We start from the raw sequence: 25,255 nt of genomic DNA, 5'->3' as shown, positions 1-25,255 counted from the left end.
GATTATAGAAACAGATTATCAGAAACAGAGTAAAGAAACAGATACTTCACTTTGCCAGAATGAGCCTTCATTGGGAAAAATACTTTTGCAGATTTAGGGGAAGATAAATAGCACTTACTGAGGAAAAGTTGTAATAGAAAAAGTCAGGTTTTAGCAGTGATAGATTAAAGCACAGAGCAGTGAAGAGCTGACAAGTTGTCAGGGATCTGCCCAAAGTCTAAGAGTCTTCTCAGTAAAAGCTGAGCCTATGGCAAAACCCTGTCATTGCACTCAGTTTGTTCATATTCCTTTTCTATGAAAAGACTTCTGTGTACCTTTGCCTGCATGGTAGCATTTTTTGTTTTTTACCTGCTGTCTCAAGTTTTTCAACACTATCCACCTTCTGCTATTGATATGATTTGGAAGTTGCTTGTCTTTCTTATTTCCTCTCCTCTTGACTTATACATTCAGGTCAACTGAAATGTTTTCCAATTTTTGTTTGTTTTGCCTTGTGCCTTTGAAAACCATCATGTTTGCAAGGAGCCACTCATTCCTTTGGTGATTTGCAGTACCAGATACAAGCAGATGCATTTATAATTGCACCTAAAATGTCTGTAGGTGTTGTTTGGTGGTTTGTTGTTTTGTTCAGTTTTTTTTTTTTTTTCCTTTTCTCTCTTCCTGGCCATTCTGCTAATCCTTTGAATGTCTGTTTCCTCCCTTACCACTTGTCATGATCATTGCCCTCGTCCTTCTTCAGAATTGTCTTTTATCATAGCAAACACTGTTTCTAACCTTGTCACATCTGTCTCACTCTCATAGACTGTGTTTGTAGTCTGCATGCAAAGAAAAACGTGACTCCCAGCTGAAAACTAGAACAAGGGGTGTTTGTTCCTGGTTGTGGTAGTACATGGGAAATGAGTAACGACTGATCAGTGAAAAATTTAATTTTTTTCCCCCTTTCTTTAGGGTAAAGCTATTGGAGTGACCATTGGCTGCATTTTAGGAATGTTTCCCTTGTTGTTCTTTGGCGAGGAGGAAGAAAAACTGGAAGAAAAATAATAATCTTTTTACAAGACATATACAAATGTAAACTACTGTACCTCAATTACTCAATTATACTGTCAATATTTAGGAATTAACAGACAGTAAAAAAATGTATAGACTTGGGAACAAAACCTTCAGCATGTCATTTTATGGAAACACTAATTTATTGTGGCCTTGTTGTGTTCAGTACTTCTTTTTATAAGATATCATCTAACTTTTTATTTAATTGTAAATTTTTAAAGTGTTTTCACTTATGGCAAGATGTTTACCACTTTCCCCTTTGCACTTATTCTTTAATGGATTATTACTTCAATAATCCACCATGGATGACAGTATCACTCTTGAGTTGCATATTGGTTGCTTAACAGTTGTAATCACATGACAGAAATATCACTGGTGGTCCTTCAGTGCAGATTATTAAGAAGGTTAGTGATGAGTAATTTGAAGTCCCTCACTTTTCAAGGTCACTGGTTGCCCCTCACCAGCCATCATTTTGCACTGCCTTAGATTAGATATTTCAGTGATCTTTGACAGTATAGGTTCATTTTTTTTCACAATTCTGACTTAAGTGTCTCTGAATTGTCTTTTGAGATGATCATGTTGATGCTTTGACAAGGTAAGTGTTTCCAGTGTAGGCTCTCTACCAAGTCCCTTTTTAAAGTGGTGTTTTAACACCTTCTATACTTCCATATTCATGCCTCTTTTTTCTTTTCTAAACATATTTTGCTAATTGAGTTGAAATATCCTTGTATTTGTCTTCCTGTGGTTTGAGCGTGATATTAAAGAATTCAAACCAACTGTTTCAAAACCACAAAGAACTTTTTAAATTGTTCTGCTTAAAATAAGGTGTGAATAGTTGATTGGGTGGATGAGGCCAGGGAACAGTTCAGGCTATGAATGAATGCTAGCATTACAAGTTTGTACTGAGTGGGTCAGTTGAAATGGTAAGTGTACCATCAGTCTGGATTAGAGGATTTGATGATAATACCTTTGTGTTTAAGATTAAGCCTTTGCTACATTTTTTTTTTTTTACTGAGACAATTACTTATAAAAACTAGGCAACAAAAATAGGAGAATCCAGACCTTTTTACTTTTTTTACATTTATTTTTGCAGTCTTACTTGGCATAATATAGACCTGACAGTGCAGTATCATGTAACTATGCTTTTTTCTATATGGTTATGAATAAAATGATGACAACTATTGAATAGTCATAATATTTCAGGATCTTACTTGCTAATTGCCAATTGTCTCTTAGGTTTCTTACTTGTTTGAATACTATTTGGAAAAGCCACTACAAATTGGCACAGCCAGGGCACTTTGAAAGTTTTATTGCTGAAATTGCTAGCACTTCTGAAACCTGGAAAGAAATGCTAAAAAAAAAATAAGTCCCTTGATTTTTTTTTTGCTCTAGGAAGTCTTACTGTAACATGTGTGTATTTTACAAAGCTCGTTGCTTATCTCATTGTTATAAATCTGACTTCTCTGTTCTGATTTCTAGAAGCCCTTTAACAGCAATACTGAAACTAATGAAGGTGACACTTGTATCTGTTTCTTAAGAAACAGATGTTGACAGTTTGGAGTGAGTAGTCATAATAGTATGTGCTGTACTTTGCACATTAAACCATGAAAATCTGGACCAAGATGTAAAACTGAACGAAGGCTCAGCCAAGCATCAAACACAAATGCAGAGGAGTTTTGGCTTGCACTTCATAGGTGGAAGCTTCGTTAAAATAAAATTAAATAAAACAACAACAACATAAACATAAACATAAAATAAAAAACAACAACAAACCCTACAACTCTTAACAAAAAAACAAAAAACCCCAAAAACCCCAACCCACAAAAACAATCCAGAAAGGCAGTTATGTGCTCTTTCACCGACAGATTGCTTCAGTGTTCAGAAGTATTTTTACTCATTTATCACACATTTATCTTGCCTTAAACTTCTAACTTTTCTGCCTCTCCATGCATTTCCCACGTTTTTCTTAAACTGAAGTACCAGTCAAAGCAATTTTGCATAGCTTCTTTTGTCACTGTTTTTACAAATATTTCAACACTGTTTCCTATTACGATACTGGCATCTTGATTGGAATCTTCTGGCAGTGGCCAAATCACTGTTCTTTGGCATTGTTCCATCAGAACACTGTTTTCATCACTCTATTACAGCTCATGAGAACAATTGGAAGGTTGTGCCAGCTGTCACAGTAATATTTGTTTTATAATGGCAATAGGGAAGGCTGTGTACTATTGTTAAATAGCTTGTGCATGTAAATTGAGTACCTTTTGTTGCTGTATGTCAAACTATTGTACTGCAACCAGTGCTTTTATTGAGAATCAATGAACTAAAATATCTTGAAAGAAGTTAATCATGTGTTGTCTTGTTAAACTGTTTAGTTGACCACAAAAATGTGGAGGGCAAGTGACACATGGTAAGAAATATTGGGTATTTCAGTCTGATACCATAAAGAAGAAGGTGACTTCTGGGGGTTCAGTATTTTATAAAGGTGAAGAATAACTTGTGGTGTGAAAGGATTAGTGGTGCTGCTGGAAGCTCAGAGAAAGTGCTTGTTGGGGCCAAGCTGCCCCCCTGAGAACCAGGTTGTTTCCTTTGGCTACAGGATCCTTGCCTGTGTGAACGTGAGACTGCTTTGTGTGGAAGGGAAGATCTGTGCCTGATCTGTGCCCTGTCTCTCCACAAGGAGAGTGGCTTTTTCTGGGGTATATGGATGAAAGTAATCCCTGATGCTCTGATCACATTTACTAAAAACCTGAGAAGACAGAGTCCCCTTTATTTTCTGGTATCTTCTCCCTCCTTGATAAAAGGAAAAATGAAACACTTCAGGCTTGTTCAGAGACTTCAGTATTGCTCTATTTTTTTTTTTTTTAGTCTATCAGTTTGTCCTGTATTAACAGGAATTGTTTTTGCCTTGAAGGGCTGGTAGACCTGAAATTGTGTTTGAAATACTGTCTTCTATTGTAACTTAAATTATAAATGTATCTTTGACTGTATGTTATCTCTAGGAACAAAGAACATGCATCTGATAATAGGGTTACTCAAATCTTCTTGCCAGTGTTTTCTCATGCATGTACTTTTACATAAATTATTTGAATTCAGACAACATATTTTGTATTGTCTTTAATTAAATTGTTGAACTTTCTGTAAACTTTTGTACTACAGCAAAGCTGTTCTGTGTTTCTTTAATAGACCAGATGCTGGAGGGAAAATGTTAATAATATCCTGTGGGTATTCAGCCTCAGTTATACAAAACAGGAATTTATTATATTTAAGTTATAAGCAAGTGGTCCTTTGTCACTGTCATAGGAAATACCACTGTGGAGTGGTACTTCTGTCTCTTCATGCTCGGAAGAGAGCAATTTAAATAATTAAAATGTTTGCATGGTTAAACTCGTGGTGTTTGTGATTAATATTAATTAGAAGTTCACTTGCACTTGAACTTTTGGAACTGAGGTTTTCGTTATGTAAACTAAACTGTTTTGAACTTTCCTGGACTTTGGATCTCCTCAATTTTTTTTTACTTGTTGATCAGTCCCTTTTGTGGATGTCTCTGCAAGAAGTGCTGTGGGTAAAACATCTGTAGTGTAAGGATGGTCTGATTTAATTTTGAGAACCTGTACAGCCTGGCTGTTGTTTGACTCCATTGTGGTTGTATTGTGTAGTTGAACTTCATTCATGTTTTTCAGAAAGTCAGTCACACTTCTACCATTTCCCTCTTCTTGGTCTGATGTTTTATATGGTCTAATGACAAGCTGACAGAGCAAGCAGCAGTATATAAACTGAAGGCCTTAATTAAGTATAGAGGAATTATCACCCTGCTCAGAGTCTTATGCCTCTGGATTTTTTCTATCTAAAATATTAAGAAAATAGTTAGACCTCATAACATAATTTTAAACTCCCATTTTAAAGTCTTTATTAGATGCTTGTTAAGTCTTCTCCCTTGTCTCAGTGTTCAGGACCCTTGGCATCCTGAGTGTTGCTTCAAAATAGGGTTGGGGCAGGGTGCAGGCTGTGGGCCAAGGATTTGGGCAAACTAGAGATTTTGAAGCCAAGCAAGATAAACGCATAAGGATTTTTTTTATTTTGTGTTGGAAGACAGGTGTGTGTTAGAGTGCTGATGCAGTACTTCTGTAAGGAAATGATGCCAAGTTATGGCCTTTTAAAGGCAGGAAACAGTTCTGACTTAACAGTCTTCAACTTAGTAGTGGATGAAATGATGCTTCACAGTCATCAGTTACTCCTTCTGCGTATGTGTGCAAAGATAAAGTTGTTGTGAAATACCAAAATTATTTGAGACCTTAAACTAATGCATTTTGCATCCATTTTGTATTTTGTTCTTGATACTGTGCTCAGAGTGTCTTGTTTTTGTCTGTCAGTAAGAAAAGGATCTTACGCTTTTACCTGGAGAGCTTAAGCACTTCCAAACATGTGAGTATTGATTTATCTGTCAGAAAATAAAGTATCTTGTTATGGAATACCAAGTGTCCTGAATGGGACCATTCACTGTTTAGAAAACATGGATCCAAAGGGTAAGATTTGCCATATGGGACCTACTGCTGCCATTTCTGTTGAGAAGAGGATTCCACTGACCAGTACCATGGATTGGGAGAACAATAACGGAGTGCGCTACCTTGTCTTTGTACAGCACTGCTGCTTGGGTTTGGCGGGATCTGTTTGTGCTGTGGTGTTTCTTTGTAGCTTTGCTGAAAATTGTCTGTTACTTCCAACTAGTAACAAGAAGGAAAATGAAGAGAATGAGATTCTTCTCAGTCGTTTTCCCTACATGGGAATACATAGGGGTCTTATTAAAAGAGGAAAAAAACTCTGTGATTTTCATTCATGGTGCTTTCCCGCTGTTCTCTGTGCCTTGAGAGCACTTTTGACTTGCTGGAACATTGGAAGAGTCCAAAGGGCTGTGAGGTTTCCCTTCCCCAGACTGGCTTCTCTGCACATCTCAGCTATGGAATCATAGAAGGAACCATCAAAGGAAAAGGGATACAAATGGACAGGGGTCCCTGAACAGAAGAGAAGAATGTTTACAGGTGATTTACCTTTGCAATACAAGTGCTAAGCTACCAAAGACCACACCGAAAGCCATTTGGATATTAAAAGGGGAATAGCCTCTTTTGGTGAAATTTCAGGTAGGCTTTCATGAAGATCTGTGACTGTTTTTTTTCTCTGCATGATTTCCACTATTAATTACTTCCCCCTTTTTGTGTAGGAGCACTGAAGGCTATCATTTTCCTCCTACACACTTTGCTCCCTGGGAGCTCCACAAACTCTAAGGAATGTCAGGACTGCTGCAGGACAAGTCATAGGTATCTTCTAACATACCAGGGGTGTCCTCTGATAAGCTCTCAGTATGAACTGTCATTTTTGCAGACTTTATCTCACATCCTCATCTAGTCTTATTCTGTTTAAAGTTTGCAGGTAGTGTCCTTTAGTTGGTGATGTGGTCATTTCTTTTATTTCCTCCACATTGTAAGAAGGTGCAGAGGGAGTGGTACTGTCACAGATGGTTAGAACAAAAGGTTAGGGGAGTTTCTGCATTTCCTAAACATGCTTTTTTCTTTGCATGGATGCTGTGGAGGTGTGTGAATATTAGAAAAAATTAAGCATCCATAGCTGCTGTTGTCCATAAATGACTGTTCTGCCTGTACCTGGCAACATTGTATCAGGTTTTGCAGGCATGGTATTGCAATAGATTTTTAACAAACCATGGTCTACAGCTTTGATATATTTTGCTTTCAATTGTGTGGAAGTTTCCTTCTAACCTTCATTTTCAACTGTTCTCAGTTTACTGCTTTGAATTAGTACTCCTCAGTGTGTCATACAGAGTAATTCCTCCCCGTGGTAAGTGTATATGCATATTGAAAACTCATCTATTGGAAATATATCCATTCTTTTAGTTACACTTAGTCAGTGTTGGAACGTAATCATTCTTTTCTGTTTATCCCATTAATCCCCTGTAGCACTATTATTTCTGCAAGTAAATAAGTTCCATTTTCCAGTGCTTTAAAACACAGAATGAGGTACTTTAGAGATTTTCACAAGATAGCTATAACAAATAGGAGAATCTTCTGGAGTTACTTTCACTTCCTCTTGATAATCTTGTGTGTGCAGTCAAAACAGTGCCAGCCTTTATGACTGCGCAGAGGAAGTGTCCTTCATTTTCACTCACCTTTGGCTCTCCAACCCTGATGACTCCTAAAACACACTGGCTGTTCCCAATTTCTGCATGTGCAACTAGATTTTATTTTTATTTAAAATGTTTGAATTTTCTCCTAACCTTTTTGAATTCTTCTGACAGCATCCTGCCACTAGCAGAGGGTAAGCAGTATTTAAGGGGAAAGTGTATTTAGTTATTTATTAACATTAATATTTTGCTTCATGTCTTCTAAATGCTAGTTATGTCAAAGTGTGCTTATTCTCAGCATTACTTACTACCCAGGCAAAACCAATATTTTTGTTGGTTTTCTCCACAATCCGTGTCTTTTTTCCCCATAATTTTGAAGAACTATTAAATGTTCAACACACAGGAGGAAACTCTGGTTTTGCAGATCTTAGTGAATCAATTTATAGGAACTGGCAGTTTTGTCACTTAATAATACTTCTGGAGGAATCTACAGCATGTCTGCTTGTCATTCCGTTTGCAGGGTAGTATTTGTCTTACACTTCTCCCTCTGAGCCGTGCAAGGAGTCAGAGAGGCACTCTGGAGGGTGTTGCATCCCCTGGATTCCAAAGAGGAAGAATAGCTGACTAACTTTAAGTTATGCCCCAAACTTTAGTGGGTAAGCTGAGGTAAATCCAGTGCCAGCACTTCATGGCTTTTGAACTGTGTGTAGTTTATGGCTCCTTGGAGCCAGATCCTGTGCTCATGGCATATCAGACTGTGGGACTGAGTTTGAAGATTTGCTGCCCAGTCTGAATCCTGGGAGAAGATGAACCAGCAAAGTCTTTTGCACATCTGAGTCATGGGGGTGACCCAGCCCAGTGAAATGGGCATTTGCAGATATGATGGATACATCCTGGGGTTGTCCCAAATTAATTTCTCTGACTCCTGGGACTCTTGACTCTATGATGATTTTGATACATGGCTTGTAGGGTCTATAAGATGAGTGACTTTTGCAGTCAGTGCAAATGTAGAGAGGAATAATAGTGGTGGATGAGAATTTTTTTTAACATGACTGTACTCGAAACTTGGAGTGAACTCAAAGATATAATAAAGTATTTCACCTTTAGGACTAAACACTACTAAATTCAAAATAAAGGCATTGGTTTTGGTTGTGGTGTGGGATTGGCAGAGTGGTATTTCTGTTAGCAGGCAATAAAAGGGCTGCTCTCACTGGATAAAGAGGGAGGCTCTTAGGTTCTTGGCCTGAAAGAAATATAGTGCCTCATCCCCATTGGAGACTTGCCTTAATGTCCTAAGTGACTTTTGGAAAAGCAGCTCAGAATCTTTGCTAAAATGCATTCACAGCCTCTAGTTCCATATTCAGCTCTGGAAACTTGGCAGAACAGATTCTGGCAGTGGTATATGAGATCTTCTAGACAGTTTGAAGCAGATTTGACAGGGCTGTATCCAGAACACAACAGTAAATGGAAAATATGCAGAGACTTCTGTGAAATTCAGTGAACAGAAAGCAGGGCCTCCATCCAGTGGCTGCTGGTCTGATTCACAGATTGCCATGAGTGTTGTTTGTCTGTGTAAGGCCCATGATGGTCATTTGGGAAACTGGGGAGGCTCCTTTTCCAGGAGCATGAGCTCTAGTTAAATTTGAGCAATTGCCACAGGATGAGCACCCGTTGTGTGCATAAGACCTGGGGTAAACTCATGCTGTGCTGAAGCCACTTCAGTTTACTTCTTGTGATGAGCCCTTTAGTTAAAGTTTAGTTTGGCCTGTAAGACCTGTACAGAGCATCTAACCATAGATATGGTGCATTCCTGCTCTCTGTAATGCTTTATGTGCATTATTTGTCAATTTACTTGGGCTTTTAACAACGAAGTACACATGTAACTACTAAGGATCCAGTCTGGTGAAGCTGGAGTCACTCAGGTGTGGAAAGTTAGAGTTCACTGTCTCTCTGAAGACTGTTCTGGGTAAAAGGTTCATTGTATCTGATGTACAGCACCAACAGCAAGAAAGTTATGAATGTCCCTACAGTCCAGAAGATGAGGACTAACTGTAGGCACAGGATTATTTTCACCAAATTATAATAAAGATTTTTCCTTAAAATGTGGAAAAATTGGGCTTTTTTTTTTTGTCACAAGTGTGGCAGATTTTGTCACAACATTGAGAGAGGTTTTCCAGTCCTGTTTCCTCAGTGTGTCCTCTGCCTGAGACACTCACTCGTCCTGTCATAGCTTCAGCCCCCATTGCTGAGCTAATGTTTGGTCTCTAGTAATGTGGCTGAAGAAATCTGCTGAAGAAACTCCTTCAATGAGGAGCAGATAGCATCAGTGACAGCAAAGTCTGGCACCAGGAGGGATTGGGTTCGTACCAGCAGCAGGGAGATGTTGATGCACTTAAAAAACAATTTGGCGCTGGACACAAAACCAGCTGTCTTAGCAGCACAGTGTTAAGTCCAGATACTCATACTGAATGCTTGGTCCTGTGGAAGTAAAGGCTTGTTAGAAGCTCACAACTGGTGACAAAAAAAACCAAACAGAATCAGTGAGGAAGGAAATACAAGAAGAAAAGTAGCACTGAGATCATGGTAGTTTAAATGGGATGTAAACTTATCTGAAGAGGGATGTGACATATGTGAGGGAAGCCTGATGCTGTGGAGCTTTACTTAGAGTGCACAGAATGGATGGGTCAAATGGGGAGGTGTGAGAGAAAACAGTATTTGCGTGTTAAAATTGGCCTGATGGAGAGGTGGTGAGTCAGTAGGACAGAGGGCAGGCAAGTGAAAGAGGGATGAGAATTCACTACTAAGAAATGGTTAGAAGGAAAAAATGCTTCAGAATGTTATCATATTAACCAACATACTAAAACCTCATGGGGATGTATGGATTGTTAGGGATATTAAGGCAGGCAGCAGGAATACACCTTGCCAGCTCAAATAGTGGGTGTTGAAAATCAGAGATGCTTTGGTTGAAGAGCTTGAGAGACTGCATTTTGTTGCTCTTACTAACTTGCTTGAAAGGTTTGGTCTCTCCATGGTTTTCCTTGTGATCTCAGGGTTGTGTTAGAAATGTTTGGCATTTTGTTGCAATTTGGCAGAGATGTGCAGTTTTTTGCATTTCAAAATGAAAATTGAGTAAACTGGTGGGGGGAGTAATTATGTAGCTCAATAGCAGATAGAAGTCAAGACATTTTCCTCTTGACTGGCTTCAAGTGAAGCCATCTTCATTAGCATGCATATTTTAGAACACATACTTAGTCTTTATCATTAATCTTAATCTAGATCATGTATTTAAGTCAAGAGGCAAAAAAACCAAGGCAGCCTATGAATGGCTCTGGCATATTATTTTCACTCAAGAACACATTTATCTTGATGGCATCTCTGCTGGAGCTCTAGCAAATGTGTTTTTCCAGGGGAGATATGGGAATAAATAGCTACTAACCTGACTGACTGTAATACAAACCTCACTCTGATGTTATAAATTGGTTATTCTTAAAATAAGCAGGAATGTGTGTTGTTCTAGATAAGCACAAAAACTGAATCACAATTCAAGGATTGTGATTTATACTTTAAAATAATGTAGTTTGTCCTGTGTGTCACTTCTCTCTAGTTCTAACTGAATGTGGGTACCCTTCTACAGGGATGATGGGCAGAGTGGTCAAGCAGATGGCAGAGTGATGGATGTGGCTTATCCCGCCTTTAACACATGGACAGTCAAATGTGCTGAAAACTGCCTGAATGTCTGGGCACAGAGCCATGTCCAGCCAGAGGACAGTCACTACTGGTGGTGCAGGGCTTGATACTGGGACCAGAACTGTTTAATCTCGTTGTTAGTGAACCTGTTTGATTGTGCTGGTGTGTCAGCACATTTGCAGGTGATATGAAACTGGGAGGAGTAGCCAAGGCACCAGAGTTGTGTTGTCATCCAGAGGGACCTGGACAGGAGGAATGTGACAGGATCCTCATGATGGACAACCACGGGATATGGCAGGTGCTGGCCCTGGGCAGGAGCAGCCCTATGTGCTGCTACAGGCTGGGGCTGACCCCAGAAGGGCCCTTGGGGTCCTGGTGTACCCCAAGGTGACCATAAGCCATCAATTGCCCTTGTGGCAGAGGTGACCACCTACATCTGGGACTTGTGACAGTTGGTGGGCTCCTTGTTACAGGAGAGACATGGACATACTGGAGCAAATCCAGTAAAGGACCACAAAGATGGGTAAAGAATGGAGCATGTGTCATATGAGAAGGCTTCAGAGAGCTGGGATTATTTAGTCTGGAGAAGGGAAGGTTCAAGGGGGCCTTACCCATGTGTAAATACTTAAATGGGGGGAAGGGTAAAGAAGAGAGATCTGGTTCTCAGTGGTTCCCAATGTTGGGACAGGAAATTCTATTTAAGCATAGTAAAATACCCAACATTCTATTGTGAGAGTGATGAAGCACTAGATTGGGTTGTCCAGAGAGATTGTGGAGTCTCCATCCTTTGAGATACTGAAAACCTGACTGGACATAGCACTGAGCAATATATGCTGTAGGTGACCGTATTTTGTGGAGGAGCTTGGATTAAGCCATCTATAGAGGTCTCTTCCCACCCCAGTCATGATGTGATTCTGTGGGTAGGATACATTTTTGTTATCACAGGAAAAAAAAATCACTGGAATGAAATTGCAATTGTTCAGATGGTTTCAGGAGAAAACAGGAGTAAAAAGCACTGTGTAGCTAAAAGTTCATTGGTAGTTAAAACTTGAAAACATTACTGTATTCAAGTCCATGTTTTACCTTTTACAGGATTGTCAGTTCTTGTCAGAGGATCACAGAATCACAGAATGGTTTGGGTTGGAAGGAATGTTAAAAATCCTCTAATCCCACCCATGACACCATGGGCAGGAGATGTCACCAACCATGAAGACAGGTTGCTCAGTGCCTCATATGGCCTGGCCTTGGAAGAGAATGAAGGACACTTGTTTTGAATTACACTAAGAGAGTTTTGGTGGTGGAAGCCTGGCTTGGAAAAAGTGACTTTGAATTTCCTAGCAGGATGTGCTCCTCAAGCAGCATATCATGTACATGGTATTACCTTTGTGTATGATATACCACAGCTGGGGAGAGCTCCTAGAAGAGCTTGTCTGCTTCTGTGCCTCCCTGACAGCAGTAAACAGTACCAGGATCTCTATTGCTTTTTAAATGCATCTGATTTGTTGCTCACCTCCCTTTTTGTGTGTTTATTCCCAAAGGTGTTGGCTTTCTAAGTTGGTTTGCTCTGAAAAAGCTGGGAGTATAACAGCTGCAGGCTCTGATCTCTCTGGAATGAGTTTCTCGGAACACATGTGAGAAATGCAGTCTCAGCCTTTAGTAGCTTGCAGGGCTTGGCATAAAATTGCTCTTGTGGGTCCCTTCCAGCCCAAGGTATTCTGTGATTCTCTTGTGGGCCAAGTTTTATCTCTGTGCAACCACTGAGCATTTTCCATATCCTCTGGGCCATTCTCCTTCTGAAAGCCATTATTTTTTAATCAAACCTGGAGAGTATTGATCACTGGAAGAGGTTAACTTGGCAGGTTTTGAGGGCTCTGTTTGAACTGGAAGTGACAGCAGTGGAAGTGGGCATTTCTTTTTGTTTGTAAGGGAGAGTACAAAACTGAAGAATTTTGCTCTAAATTATCTTTGGTATTAATGTATGGTTTAAAAAGTGGCTGGGGAGGGGATATAATCTGCAGCTTACTGGTGGTGGGCATGAGGAAAAGACTGGTTGTAGTGTAGGTGAAAAAGATATTAGCAGCAAGAGCTTCTGAAGTGCTATCTGCTGAACAGTAATCCTGGTTACATGCACCCCCAGTGTAATTAGTGTGTGAGTGGGCTGTGGGGCTGTAGTTGGAGTAGAGAATTTTCTTCTAAATGTATTTACCATTGTGAATAAAAAAGTGGAGAGGAGGTGGCTTTTTTATTAATAAAAACTGTTGCAAAACATCAGCTTTATGCAAATACTAAATAAGAGACATGTCTGTGCACAATGAGATGTAAAAGGTGCTGGAATAAAACTTGGAAAATATAAAGGCTGTTTTTTAATAGCAAATCAACCCTCATTTTCCCTGTTTCATTCCTTTTCTGCTTTATGTTTTTGTGCAGCATGGGGAAGGCCTTCAGACAGCTGTACTGACAAATTCTAGTTAAACTGTTGTACCCTGAGCCACAGGGTGGCCTTGGGCAATGCATGAGTCTGACATGATGAAAACATGTTTCTTTCAGCTGTCTGTGTTAGATTCCTGGATCTCAGGTTTCTTTTACAGTCAAGATTTTTGGGCCCATCTGAAAGTACTGTGAATTCATTATACCAAAGCCTGCATGCAGACAGAGATCCTGCAGTAACCCTGGGAGTATATATGTATATCTATAGGAAGTATATAAAATGATGCTTGTTCTGCAGGATTTTCTGGGTAAGCCATAGAAAGTTTATGCTGATCCCTGTCCCTGAGTATGCAGGGTTGGATTTCTCTGCCAAGAAAAATCCTGCTACTCCTGCATGGACAAGAAGTAGGTAGAACTTTTCTTCTTTACCCTTTCTTCCCTGACTTACACAGCAGTCATGGCAGAGTCAGGGCCTTTGCATTTCCCTACCCAACAGCTCTAAGAGTGAGTGATGAGGAGTCATTTCCAGTGGGATGGAAAACAGTTCAGGATGGGCTAATTTCCCTGTATTTCATCAAACTGTGCTGATGCTCAACCCTATGGCACTATCTCAGTACTCAGATAACATTGAGGCTGGTGCAGGGCTGGTGAGAATTGTTGCCTCTGGACTCAGGCTAGACACTGGAGGAGGCTTTCACCAAGTGCTGGGGCAAGACGTAGGGAAGAGTCCGGGTCAAAAATACACAAGAACAGAGGATATTAAGACAGTGATTGCTATGAATCATAGTTGGCCTGGTGGGAGGTGCACTTAGGATGGGTCAGGGTTGGATCTGGAGTACTTATGTTTACCTGCAAGGACCTAAACATAAAGTTTAGAGGAAAACTGAAGATTTTCAGAAATTCTGAAATTCAGAGGATCTGCAGCTAACAAATCCTTATGTGTTTATCCTTAAGAGTTTCCCAGCAAGAGCCTCCTTCAGCAGCCACAGCAAGAGCTGATACTTGCTGTTGGTGAGTTTGGTCCCATCTTATGGGAGCTGAACTACTGGAGGGTGCTCCTTTCCCTTGGTGTCTGAGGGTGCCTTGGACTCTGAACACTTTAAATCCAGCATTAAATGAGGCTGGTCTTTTGAAATGTAGGAAAGTTGTTGCTAACAAGTGTTTGTGAATATGTGTAAATAAACAAGAGATGATAGGGAACAAGGAATACGTCTGTGGTTATAAAAATATATGTAAATATGAGGCTTACAGAGAACCAGAATTCTGTTGCAATCAGTTTTCCAGGCTGTTGGTGCCTACCATTTCATGAGACTTTGCCATTTGGGGCAATCATTTGCTGTGCCTTTGTATAGAGGCTTTTCAGGTTGAACCTGACCCTAATATTGGTCAAGACCATGTAAAAACACAAAGACCAGAGATGAGCAGATACCAGAAGTGAGCCTATGAGACCAGCAGCATTACAGAGAAACTACAAGCAGGATTCACCTGTTCAGACCCTCTCTGTCTAATAAGGATGCTGATAGAAAAAAGTATTTAACTCTCTGTGGTAATTAGAAAAGAAAATGATGAGACTTAGTTGCCATTTGAGGCAAAACCGGCAGTCAGGGCAGAGAAGTGTGCTGGTACTTGTCTGCTGGGACTTGGGCACAGCCTGGGCTTGAAATCTGGGAGGAGGAAAAGGAGCCAGGTCAAGGGAGACTTTCAGAGATTGCTTTAGAACAGTCTTGGGCAGAGAGAATATCTTCAGTGCACTGTAAGACCAAGCACAGACATGCTGCTCAGTTAAACCTGCAACAGGGGTGCCTATGATGTCATTTGTCTTTTACATAGAATGGACATGAGAACAAATATAACTTGGAGGTAGGATGAGAACTGTGCAGCTTGGTGAGCAATTAAATTTTATTTCTATTTTTTGAAACCTCTGTAAGGACAGCTGTAAAATCTTGGGTATCTCCTTGGAGTTTTTGGTATAAACATGAATAAATGAATAGCAAACAAGAGGACAAAATGAAAATCTGTGGACTATTAAGATAGCTTTGGAAGAGAGAGCTGTCTCCTGGGTCTCACTAGTAGTTTCTCATGGAGTACAAGGCTATTTGCACCAGGGCTGCTCAGGAGCTGAGCTCTTAGGACGGACCCACAGATATCACAGTGCACCTGCATATCTGATGTGGAAAGTCTCTTCTGTGTTTTTGAGAATAACAGGCTGCTTGCATTGGTATGATCCAGGTGTTTCCTGCATTTGCACTGCAAACCAGTCATTCCTTACAGGTGAATGACCAGAACTAAATGGTCATCACCTGCATGTTGGCATTTAAAATGTTTTGTGTCTTGCAGTATTTCACATGAGTAAGAATAAGTTCAATCTTCAGGTGGATTATTTTCCCAGCAAAGAGTGTAGTTTCATCAAAATGGAAATGTTTACATGATATCTGCTGCTTTTTATGGGTCTCTAGCTGGAAGATTTATTTTCTTCCATTGAAATGCCTAAGAGTTTCCTTTAGACTTAGGTCTGCAAAGAGGGTATTATATTCCCTTTGGTGTAATCCAATATTCAAACTTGAGTGAGTGGAAAAGATGCAAATGAAAAGTGCCAGAAGGAGCAGAGAGAGACTTTGTTTTGTAAGAAAGGTATTGAAGTTTCTTGTCAGAGGCACTGCTGGCAATGTTTGTGCTGATTAATAATATATATTTTTAGGAGAATTTATTATAAATAAAATGTACCTCATCTGTGATAACGTTTGATCTTAAGGTATGGTGTATTTATGGACTTTATCAATAAGGATTTGGAACAATTGTTAGATTACTTAGTCTGATCTCATAGATTCCTGGAATTTTCTAAATTCTGTATCTTATTTCCTTAAACTGACACTTGATGCATTGTGTTGGAGCTTGAATAGAGGTGACTGTAATGTCAGATAAACCCTGGGTGCAGAGGAAGTGAATGAATGAATTCAAGAAGTGAGCAAGGTGTTGCATTTGGAGGCTGGTGCTTTTCTAAGGCATGGGGAAGGAATCTGGCACACTTCCCAGAGCTCCATCTACCTCCCTCTTCCTTCCCGTGGTGTAAAGGGGATGAGTGGAGGGCCCCAGACCTCCTGCCATGGAGGTGTGGTGCAGAAGGTGTCATTGCTGGTGGCTGTCTTTCCACAGCCTCCAGCTCTGAGGCGAGGCAACATTTCTCTGAACCACCAGCAGGCGTGGCCTGGATGTGTGGGACCTGACATGCCAAAGGGACAATATTCTGTAATCAGCCCCAAGCAATTAGTTTTGAAGAGACACTGTTCTTTTGTAAAGGTGCCAGGCTTTGGATGGAGTCAGGATGTGGATTTATTTATTTATTCAAATTAATTCACTTGCTGACAAGCAGGAGAATTTCCTTTCCAGGTGCTGCTGTAGGCACTGATCATAGTGCCACTGCTCAGCACTAAGGTAAACCAAACCCCTCCAGGGCCCAAAAATCTCACTCAGTGAGACACTTCAAAGGACTTAGTTGTTCATGTTCTCTGAGTTAGATACACGGGAGAAATACTGATCATATTCTCAAGAAGTCAGAACAACAAAAAGAACTTTATTGGCCACTTTAGAAAATCAAAGAACTTCGACAAAAGATTTAGAGCTGCATTCAATCAACATAAAGCACTACTCAAAGCATTAACTTAGCCCATTCAACTAGCAAACTCTAAGCCTGTCTGATTTTAAGATTCTCAACATCCCAAGAAGAGGGAATTAGAAGAGGAAAGTGAGAAAGACAGAAAAGATATAGAAAAGAACAAACTTAACTACACTCTTAGTTCTAGCAGTGTTCAGCTGATAGAAATTCTAAGAAAAGGTAGGATCATGACACATACTTGCCTCATGTCTCAGATGAAATGACCTTTGACTTTCCTGGGCCCTTCCCCTAGGTGGAACTCTTGGTCATTTGGCCTCTCAGGAGCTGGGCTAGGGGCTCCAGAGATGAGTCTGGAGTGTTGCCTCTGGTGTGCCAGGGATTGCAGCCACTGCAGAGCTGGATTACAAGCTTGGGGTGTGGGGTGTGCAGGGCAGGGCATCACCTCACCAGAGCCAAGGCCTGACCTGCCCCTTCCCTACAAGTTTTCGAGCCTGAAATGTTTTGAGCCAGCAAGACTTCCAACCTCTCACACCCTGAGGTGCTGCCCTCCCTTTGGCAGGCACATGTGAACACCTGTGTACAGCAGGGCTGCAGAGATGTGACCATAGCACAAGGGCTACATGTGGGATGTGTCCAGCCCCAGTTGTGTCACAGGTAGATAGTGTAAGGCTGGGACAAAAGCTGCCTCCTTTCCCAGCTGTATATATTCACATGCAATCTTCTTTCTGCTTGACTTAGCAATTTCTGTGTAACTTTTTCTAAAAAATTATTTTTTCTTTCTTTTTTCTCTTTCTTGATTCTGCTGCACTTCTTCTGTATTTCATCTTTCATCTTTCTCCAAAATTCAGTTCTTTTTGACTTGAATGAAGCAGAGGAATGAATAACCTGAGGAAGGATGGAATGATTTTATGGCCAAGGCAGCTGAGTGCTTTGTTCAGTATATTCATAGCTTTCTAAAAAGGGGAATGATCAATAGCAGTAAGCTTCTGGGAGCAGTAAAAAAAATCAGACCATGTGAAGAATTCAAGAAGGATCTTGGGAGGCATGGTGACTGGGCAGAAAACCATGAGATTCCACTATTTGTAATTGTACAGGGATATATGTGATGAAAACCAGTCCTAACATCATGTATAAAATAATGTTTAGCTGACTATTGCCACTCAGGAGTGGTTTACCTGGGCTGTGATAGCTCGAGTGGTGAAGACATCTTGGTTGCTCAACAATGGTCAAAAAAATAAGTCAAGGTGTCCAGGGATTAGTAGGAAGAGGACAGAGCAGCAAATTTTGTGACTCTTGAGCAGTCTCAGGCAATCAGGCTAACAACCGTCTCAGGATATGGAAAACTCCAGACAAATGTGTCATGGGAGCATTTAAGTAACGATAAGGAGGTGTTATTCATAAGGGTATGGCTATATTAGAGTACAGGCAAAACAAATTTATACCCAAAACCCACTAGACATTTGTCTGTAAGAAACATCACTACTGCTGTTGTGCCTCGCAAAAAATTCAGTGATGCAATGTAAGTTTTTATTGGCTCAAATTCAAGACTGAGTGCATTATTCATAAGAAACAAAGGTACCACTGAATTGTTCAGGGCTTGCTGAATAAGTGTTGAAAACCAGAAATACCACACTAATTTAAGTGGTTTTTTCTTTAATTATACTACAGCCTATGATGCCAGGGCCCTCTAGTAGTTGCAACTCTTCCTGTACAGGCTTGGTAGTGTAAAACAAATATTTGATGCATAAAAATATGCATATGGGACATCAGTGTTTTTTCTTGATCAATGACTTCATGATAATGTATTGCAGCTTGTTTGCTGCATTTCCAGCAGTTTGGGGAGGATGTCTCAAGTGGTGTGGCAGGTTCTAGTAGCTGAGATGGCAGCAGGACCACCCTGCTCTGGCTGTTCAGTGTATTTGTGAAGGAAAAAATGTCTCAATCCTCTCCTTCTGAGAAGGCTATGACACCAAGACAATCTTCCTCCTCACACACAAGGTGCTCCCTCCTCTTTACATCCTGGGCAGAGTGAGCCCAGTGGCTGCTGCTGGCTGATGCAGGAGCTGCTGTAGAACAGTAAGGAACTCTCATTTCCAGAGACTAAGATAAGTCTGGTGTTTGTTAAAGGCTGAACATTATTTACCCTGCAAATGAGATTTATAGAATTTTAAAGAGAAACTCTATGCCTTTGGGGGGGAAAAAAGATTTTATGTGTTATTTTCAGGATTACTGAATTTTTAAAGCTTTCCTTAGAGAGTGGGTCACATTTTCATCTGGTATAAATATTGTACAATTAATGTGAAGCTTATACTGGCCTTTTGCCAGGTGAACATCTGACTTTTTATGTAATTTCCTAAAATCCATTTTTAAAATGTTTTCTTGTTTTTCTCCATGCAAGGATTTTCTTGCAAGGGGTAAGGTAGCTGGCCAGTTGTGCACAGAACATTGGCTAAAAGTCAACATAAATAATGAAAACAGGTTAAAATGTGTATCTTCTTTCTCAGAAGCCTTGGCATGTTCTCTGACTGCATAAATACACAACTTTGGGTCAGGTTTCTGGCTGTTAGAACTGGTGGTTGATGTAGAAGGTGTTGCCTTTCCCAATATTTACAGGAATTAGAGAGCAAGCTGTCAAACTTGGAGCTAGTGGGAAGAGAGCTGGCGAGATGGCCAGATGTAAATGGTTTCTTTGGAAAAATCACTGCTGGCTAAGAAAATATCATTTGTAGAACAAGACATAGCATTGTATCTTAATAATTTAACTGAACAGGGAAATAAAAGCGCTCTTTGGATGCTTTTTTGCTTCTCCTTTTTGTGTGATACAGTGATAGCACTACAGGCTTCTGACTCTACTAGTTCTGCTTCCCAGAATGAAGCCCACCCTACTATTAATGGATGCCATCCAACTTGCTGAAAAAAGCCACAGAAAAAGTCTGAATAAATTTTGTTGATTTCATTAGAGACCTTTGCTGACCTTCAGTGTCCTGTTCCTGATAGGTGATGGGCATCATGCAGGAAGACTCCTGCACCTGCAGAAGCCCCAGGGATTTGTGTGTCACTGGCAGCTGGGCTAAGGCCAGCACAGGTAATTGGCCTTTCTTGTGCTGATAAGGTGCTGCACTTATCTCTGGCATGGTCTGAATGAACAGGGCTAGGTCTCTACTTCTTAACAGAATCTCCAATGGCTCTGTTAACAGCAATCTTTCAAGACTCCTCAACATATTGCTCACATCCACCTGACAGCTCTTAGACATTCACTTAAGGATCTCATTGCTCAGTTTTTCAGGGGCCTCTTGCCCAGCCGGACCTTGGCCATTTTGGGAGGACATTCTCAAAAGGGCCTGTAATGTCATAATTTTATTTTCTCTCTGGTGAAGGCGACCTTAAATGCCCTTATAGTCATTGATCCAAATCTTCAACTCTGAGCTAAGTGCCCTATACCCTAAAACCATTTCAAATAGCCAGAATAATTTTCTCTATTTCGTTATAAATTTCCCTGGCTATCTTTGTCATGTCGGTTCTAAACTGGTTGTTAAATAGCAAAGCAAAAACTATTTTTATGCCTGTAGGTTGAATGCAGGTTAAAGACATCTCACAAATGAAATTTCCAAATCAAGCATGGATATACCTAATCCATTTTAATCTGGCTTTACTATGGATTCCCATGCAGATAAAAATTCCTATTCAGTAGTCCGATTTATCTCTCTTTCCAATCCTTTCAGATTAAATAATAATATTTTTTTTCTATTATGACTTATTATTATGCCATTGAAAATTATGAGCAAACATTAGATTTAGTCACTTAAATGTTTCAAAGGCAAAGTTTGCTTGATGGACTCCCAGGACAGCTTTTCAAAAGACTAAGTTCTTAATCTATTTTAACATAACATATTGTCATGACGCTTTTTTTATTAAGCAGGTAGCAGTTGTTTGGAACAAAAAGAAGTGCTCTAGAGCATCTTATCTTCAGCTTTAATTTCTAGGTCTGAGTCTGGATGTCCAGCATTTTACTTGTCAAAGCAATTAAGTCTATAATCCTGATACGTCCTATTTGCTTTGGTTTAGCATTTTGCTTTTGGTAGTTCAGTCTGCATAACTTCTGTAAGTAGAAACCATCCTTCTTGTTGGTGATCTAATCAACTGATCTAATGCTTGAACCATGTCTTTTTATAAATTATTTACTTAAATTTCACTTTTCCATTCCCTAGCCTGTTAAAAGTCATCTGGTTGGTTGAGGTGAACAGTAGTGAGTTTAGAATGTCTTTTGGGTATGAATCATCATTACATCAGTAGTATTACAGAAAAGTAATACTGCCTATAATTTAAAACTTGAGAACAATTATAATTTCTGCTATTTTACACTGGAAGCCAGACTGACCTATTAAATTTGTCAAAGCTGCAGGACTGGCTGAGGCAGACAAAGCAATAAATGAGCCAATAACACGTTTGATCAATGCTTTGTGCTTTTTCAAGGAAGATACTTTTCAAGCTCATTTTGCTTTTACTATAAAATGTTTGCATTTCTGTTTTTTCATTTTTAAAACTTGAGGGTAGAATTAGACTCGTAGTGTCTAGCCACATCAAAACCCCTGACCCCCATATTTAGTTGAGGAAGGGAGACCTCTCTAAAGATGAGCTATTACAGCCACACAAATCCTTGTGTTAGCATGGGCTCATACTTGTCTTTTGGAACAGCTAAATGTTCAGAATCACATAGAAAAGCATTTTTCTGATGCCCTTTTCAAATGGATTCACTTATCATTTGAATTGAATTCTGTCAAATTTAAGAAGTCTAGATTTTCAGGTGTGTATCTGGCATGAATATTTTAGTGACTTCAATCATATGAGCTCCCTTTAAAAAATGTCTCCATTTTATTTCTGCCAGACTTTTACAGGAAAATGAATGGACTTTAAAATTCCATACCAGTGCTTTCTCTTATATATTTTTGCTGTGAAGTTAGTTTGCTTAGTAGCGTAAACCCAGCTGCTCAGATTGGGAAATGTGTATCTGTGAGTCCTTCTAGGAGGCTCTAAAAACATTAAAACTAATACTTAACTCCATAATGATCTGCTTTAGGATCTGATTTGCTAGGCAAGGATGTAAACCCTACATCTCTCTGGGTAAGTTGCCAGTGTTTACCCTGGATGGAGGATAGAGCCTTTGCCTTTTCATAAAACATGGGCTGCCAGAACTTGTCAGTTCAGCACCAGGAACCAGCCACTAGGGACAGGTGAAGGAGACTAATTAATGTGTGACTTACCTGATTGCTCACTTGATGAAAAATCTTCAGCTTTATTAATGTGATGGCAACTCACATTTGTAACCTAAATGGGTTTGTGCCCTTGTCAGTGCTGGGGCAGCAGACAGATATCTGATGAGCCACAGCTGCTCTGCTTGAAATAGGAATAGCAGAAGGCAGGAATTGTCATCTGTACAGAGGGGATGTGACACAGTGAGGGGGCCCAAGCACAACACAGATATGAACAAGCACCTGGTGCCTCAGGTGCTGTCTTTCCTAGGGGAGCTCTTCCACTCTCTCCTTGTGCAGAGCATTAACATCGTAGTGCAGGTGGTGAAGCATCACAGAAGAGCTTTTAGGAAGGAACTGAGATGAGGTCCTGTAAATATAGGTGTTTTTCCCTGGGGTGATGGACTGTGGTTAATGACAGTCTGAGTCCTTCTGTGAGCTAAAACTTTGTATCTGAAAATGAAATGGCAAAAAAAGAAAAAAGCATGCTAAAGTGGCTGTAGAAACCTTGCGCTGGTGTTGAGCACTGGAGTTATTTTCATCACATGTCCTGTGGTGGCAGAGGGAAGCCAGTTGTTTGCTGCAGGAGTAGCAAGTATCAGCTACTCTCAACAACCCAAAGCCTGCCAAGTGTCCTGATATGCTGTTCCAGAAGCCAGAAGGAGCAGTGCACTGGAAAAATGAATAGAAAGATGGAAAGGGCTTCTGATGGGGCAGTGAACAAGTATCATAAGGCATCATTCCATCCTAGTATAAGAAAGAATTTTTTTACAGTTAGAACAATCAATCACTGGAACAACCTCCTTAGGATGTGGCAAAGTCCCCATCACTGAAAGTTTTCAAGGTGTGATAGGATATGGTGACAGGTAATTTTATTCAGGCTTCCCTTTCCACAAATGGTTGCCCCACATGACCCTTCAAGGTTCCTTCCTGGCCTGGTCTATGATTCTAAAAGTGGTAGCCCTAGTGACATGGGCCTGTATGTGGGTATATATGAGCCATGAATTTGTTCTTGGGATCCAACTAGGTGTTACACTGATACAACTTATCTGAGGAACTGGCAGTAAACTTTCTTAGGGCATAGTTGCTACTGAAAGATGCCAGCAAGAGACCTTCTGCTTCAGCATTTGGTTGCCCATAGCAGAATGTGCCAGAGCGACTCTACTTGGGCAGGGCAAGGTGAATCAAGAGTAAATACACTGCTGTTTCTCCTGTGCAGGAGTAATTTCCACCTTATTTGATAGAAGCCAAGCAGCACAAATCTTATGTGCTTTCCACACTTGGGTTTTCACTCTTGAAATTAAATTTTTCTTTGATTGCTTCACACCACCAGGGTAACACATCATTAATGAAATCAGAAGCATTTTTCCCTCTGAAGCCCTCATGCATTGATTAGTAGGGAGGTGTCAGAAGAAGAAACATAGCCCATGTTTGTATATCCCATTCCAAGCAGGTAAAGCACTGTGAAGGTTACTGGTTCTCATTCCCAACATGTCCTAGCGATGCATCCCACATCTTCACACAGCATGAAGAAGAGGCGCTCAGGATAAAGATCAGCAGTGCTATCATCAGTTTTGTATTTGTAAGCTATTGAGACTGCAGTCATCACTACAAAACTCCACTTGGTGCACCAGTGTCACTGAAAATGTGTTGCTGCAATCTAAGGAAGTGGCAAACAGTGGAAGAGGCTTGAACCAGTTTCAGGGTGCTGTGATTCTCCTTGCTGAGCCCTTCCTCACTGGGTCTCACAGCAGCCACTCTAAGTACAGATTCTCTGCAGCACCAAGGCACTGCTAGGAAAGAGCCAGAGGAAGCTCAAGAGCTCATTGGAGACCTGAAGAATAAAGTGATTTCCTGAGCTCACCCAGCCAAAGAGGTGCTTCTGAGAACACCCAAGCCCAGGAATATCTTCATTCCCATAAATACTTGTACAGGATTTACTCAACACTTCACCTGATGGCAAAGTTGCATCCCTCATAATTTTCCACCATTGACTCCCTTCTTTCCTCCCTTTATATTTTCTATTCCCTGTAATGTACTCAGCTCCTTCTTTTTTCTTCTAATTTATAAATATTTTGATAACAAAATCAAGCCTGGGGCACAAGCTAGGATGCAGATATTTTCCTTTTGTTAATAAAGACCCAGGCAATCCCAAACCATTTTGGGGCGGACTCATTTGATACCGTTTGATGGACTGCCAGGTATCCATGGCATCCAATTTCCAATTGTTGAGTTTGTAAGCACATTTAATGTGGAAAATCTGCCAGCTCCAGACTGCTAACAGACCTCAAGGGCACACGGGTTGTAATTTGAAAACTACTGTACTGCAAAATAAGACCAATAACAGTGTGATACTGTTTAGGGGATTGTGACACTGTCATTAGTTGTGGCAGAAATGGAGCCTGCCATATTCATCAGTATTGTCCTCTTGCAGGTTGGTTGAGATAGGGAAAGAAGTGAACTTGCCAGTACAAGGCTGATGTAGAAGTGCTTCTTCTCTATGTGTATTGGGACTGGAGTTAACTCCCCTGAGCCTGAACTATGTCCTAGTGACCCCAGCACTGTGTTCCACCAAGAAAACTGGAGATACTTGCTTTAAAAGCAGGGAAAGTTTTCCCAAGACAGATCCACGTCTCTTTATCCCACTGAAACCTGCAACTCTAGGAGCAGGCTGGGCAAGGATTCTCACTTTCCTCCAAAATGCAGGGATTTGATCTAGTCTAGGAGAGAGGAAAAGGTCCTCCATTCCTTCATCAGGCTTTGTGAGTGACCTTCAACAGCCATTTCAGCTCTGTGCCTCAAGTGCCCATTTCTAAAAAGAGGTAATGGCATGGACCTGCTTGTCTCATGTGGGTCAGAAATATCCAGAGAGGCTGGATAAGCACCAGCAGTGCTTGTGGATGGGAAAGTTGCCAGTCACTGGTTTCTGGTGGCCTCTGTGGCAAACCCAGTAGTAGAGGGGCAGCTCTTGTGTGTGTCCGATGGAAAATTGAGATTCTGTCTAATGGAGAATAATGGCAACTTCTGACAGCTTTGTTCAAAATCATGCTGATCTGGTTTATGATTGTGTTTATGGGCTTGGTTAAGAGATGAGGAGAGCTA

General features: G+C 40.5%; 1 protein-coding gene across 10 annotated transcripts in view; it reads left to right on the top strand.

Annotated features, from left to right (window-relative positions):
- Positions 1 to 25,255, top strand: part of TMEM65 (transmembrane protein 65) — a 129,275-nt gene that overhangs the window by 26,566 nt on the left and 77,454 nt on the right. For 3 of the 10 annotated variants that reach the window (XM_015618562.3, XM_015618564.3, XM_015618565.3), the window contains one exon: positions 946 to 4,431. The exons of the other annotated variants lie outside the window; for them this stretch is intronic. In XM_015618562.3, the coding sequence (XP_015474048.1) occupies positions 946 to 1,038 (93 nt within the window). In that variant the 3' untranslated portion in view covers positions 1,039 to 4,431. Of the gene's footprint in view, positions 1 to 945; positions 4,432 to 25,255 lie in introns of those variants that run through there. 10 annotated transcript variants of the gene reach the window in all.

Source organism: Parus major, chromosome 2, assembly GCF_001522545.3.
Source record: "Parus major isolate Abel chromosome 2, Parus_major1.1, whole genome shotgun sequence".
NCBI lineage: Eukaryota > Metazoa > Chordata > Aves > Passeriformes > Paridae > Parus > Parus major.
This window is presented reverse-complemented; position numbering and strand designations above follow the sequence as displayed.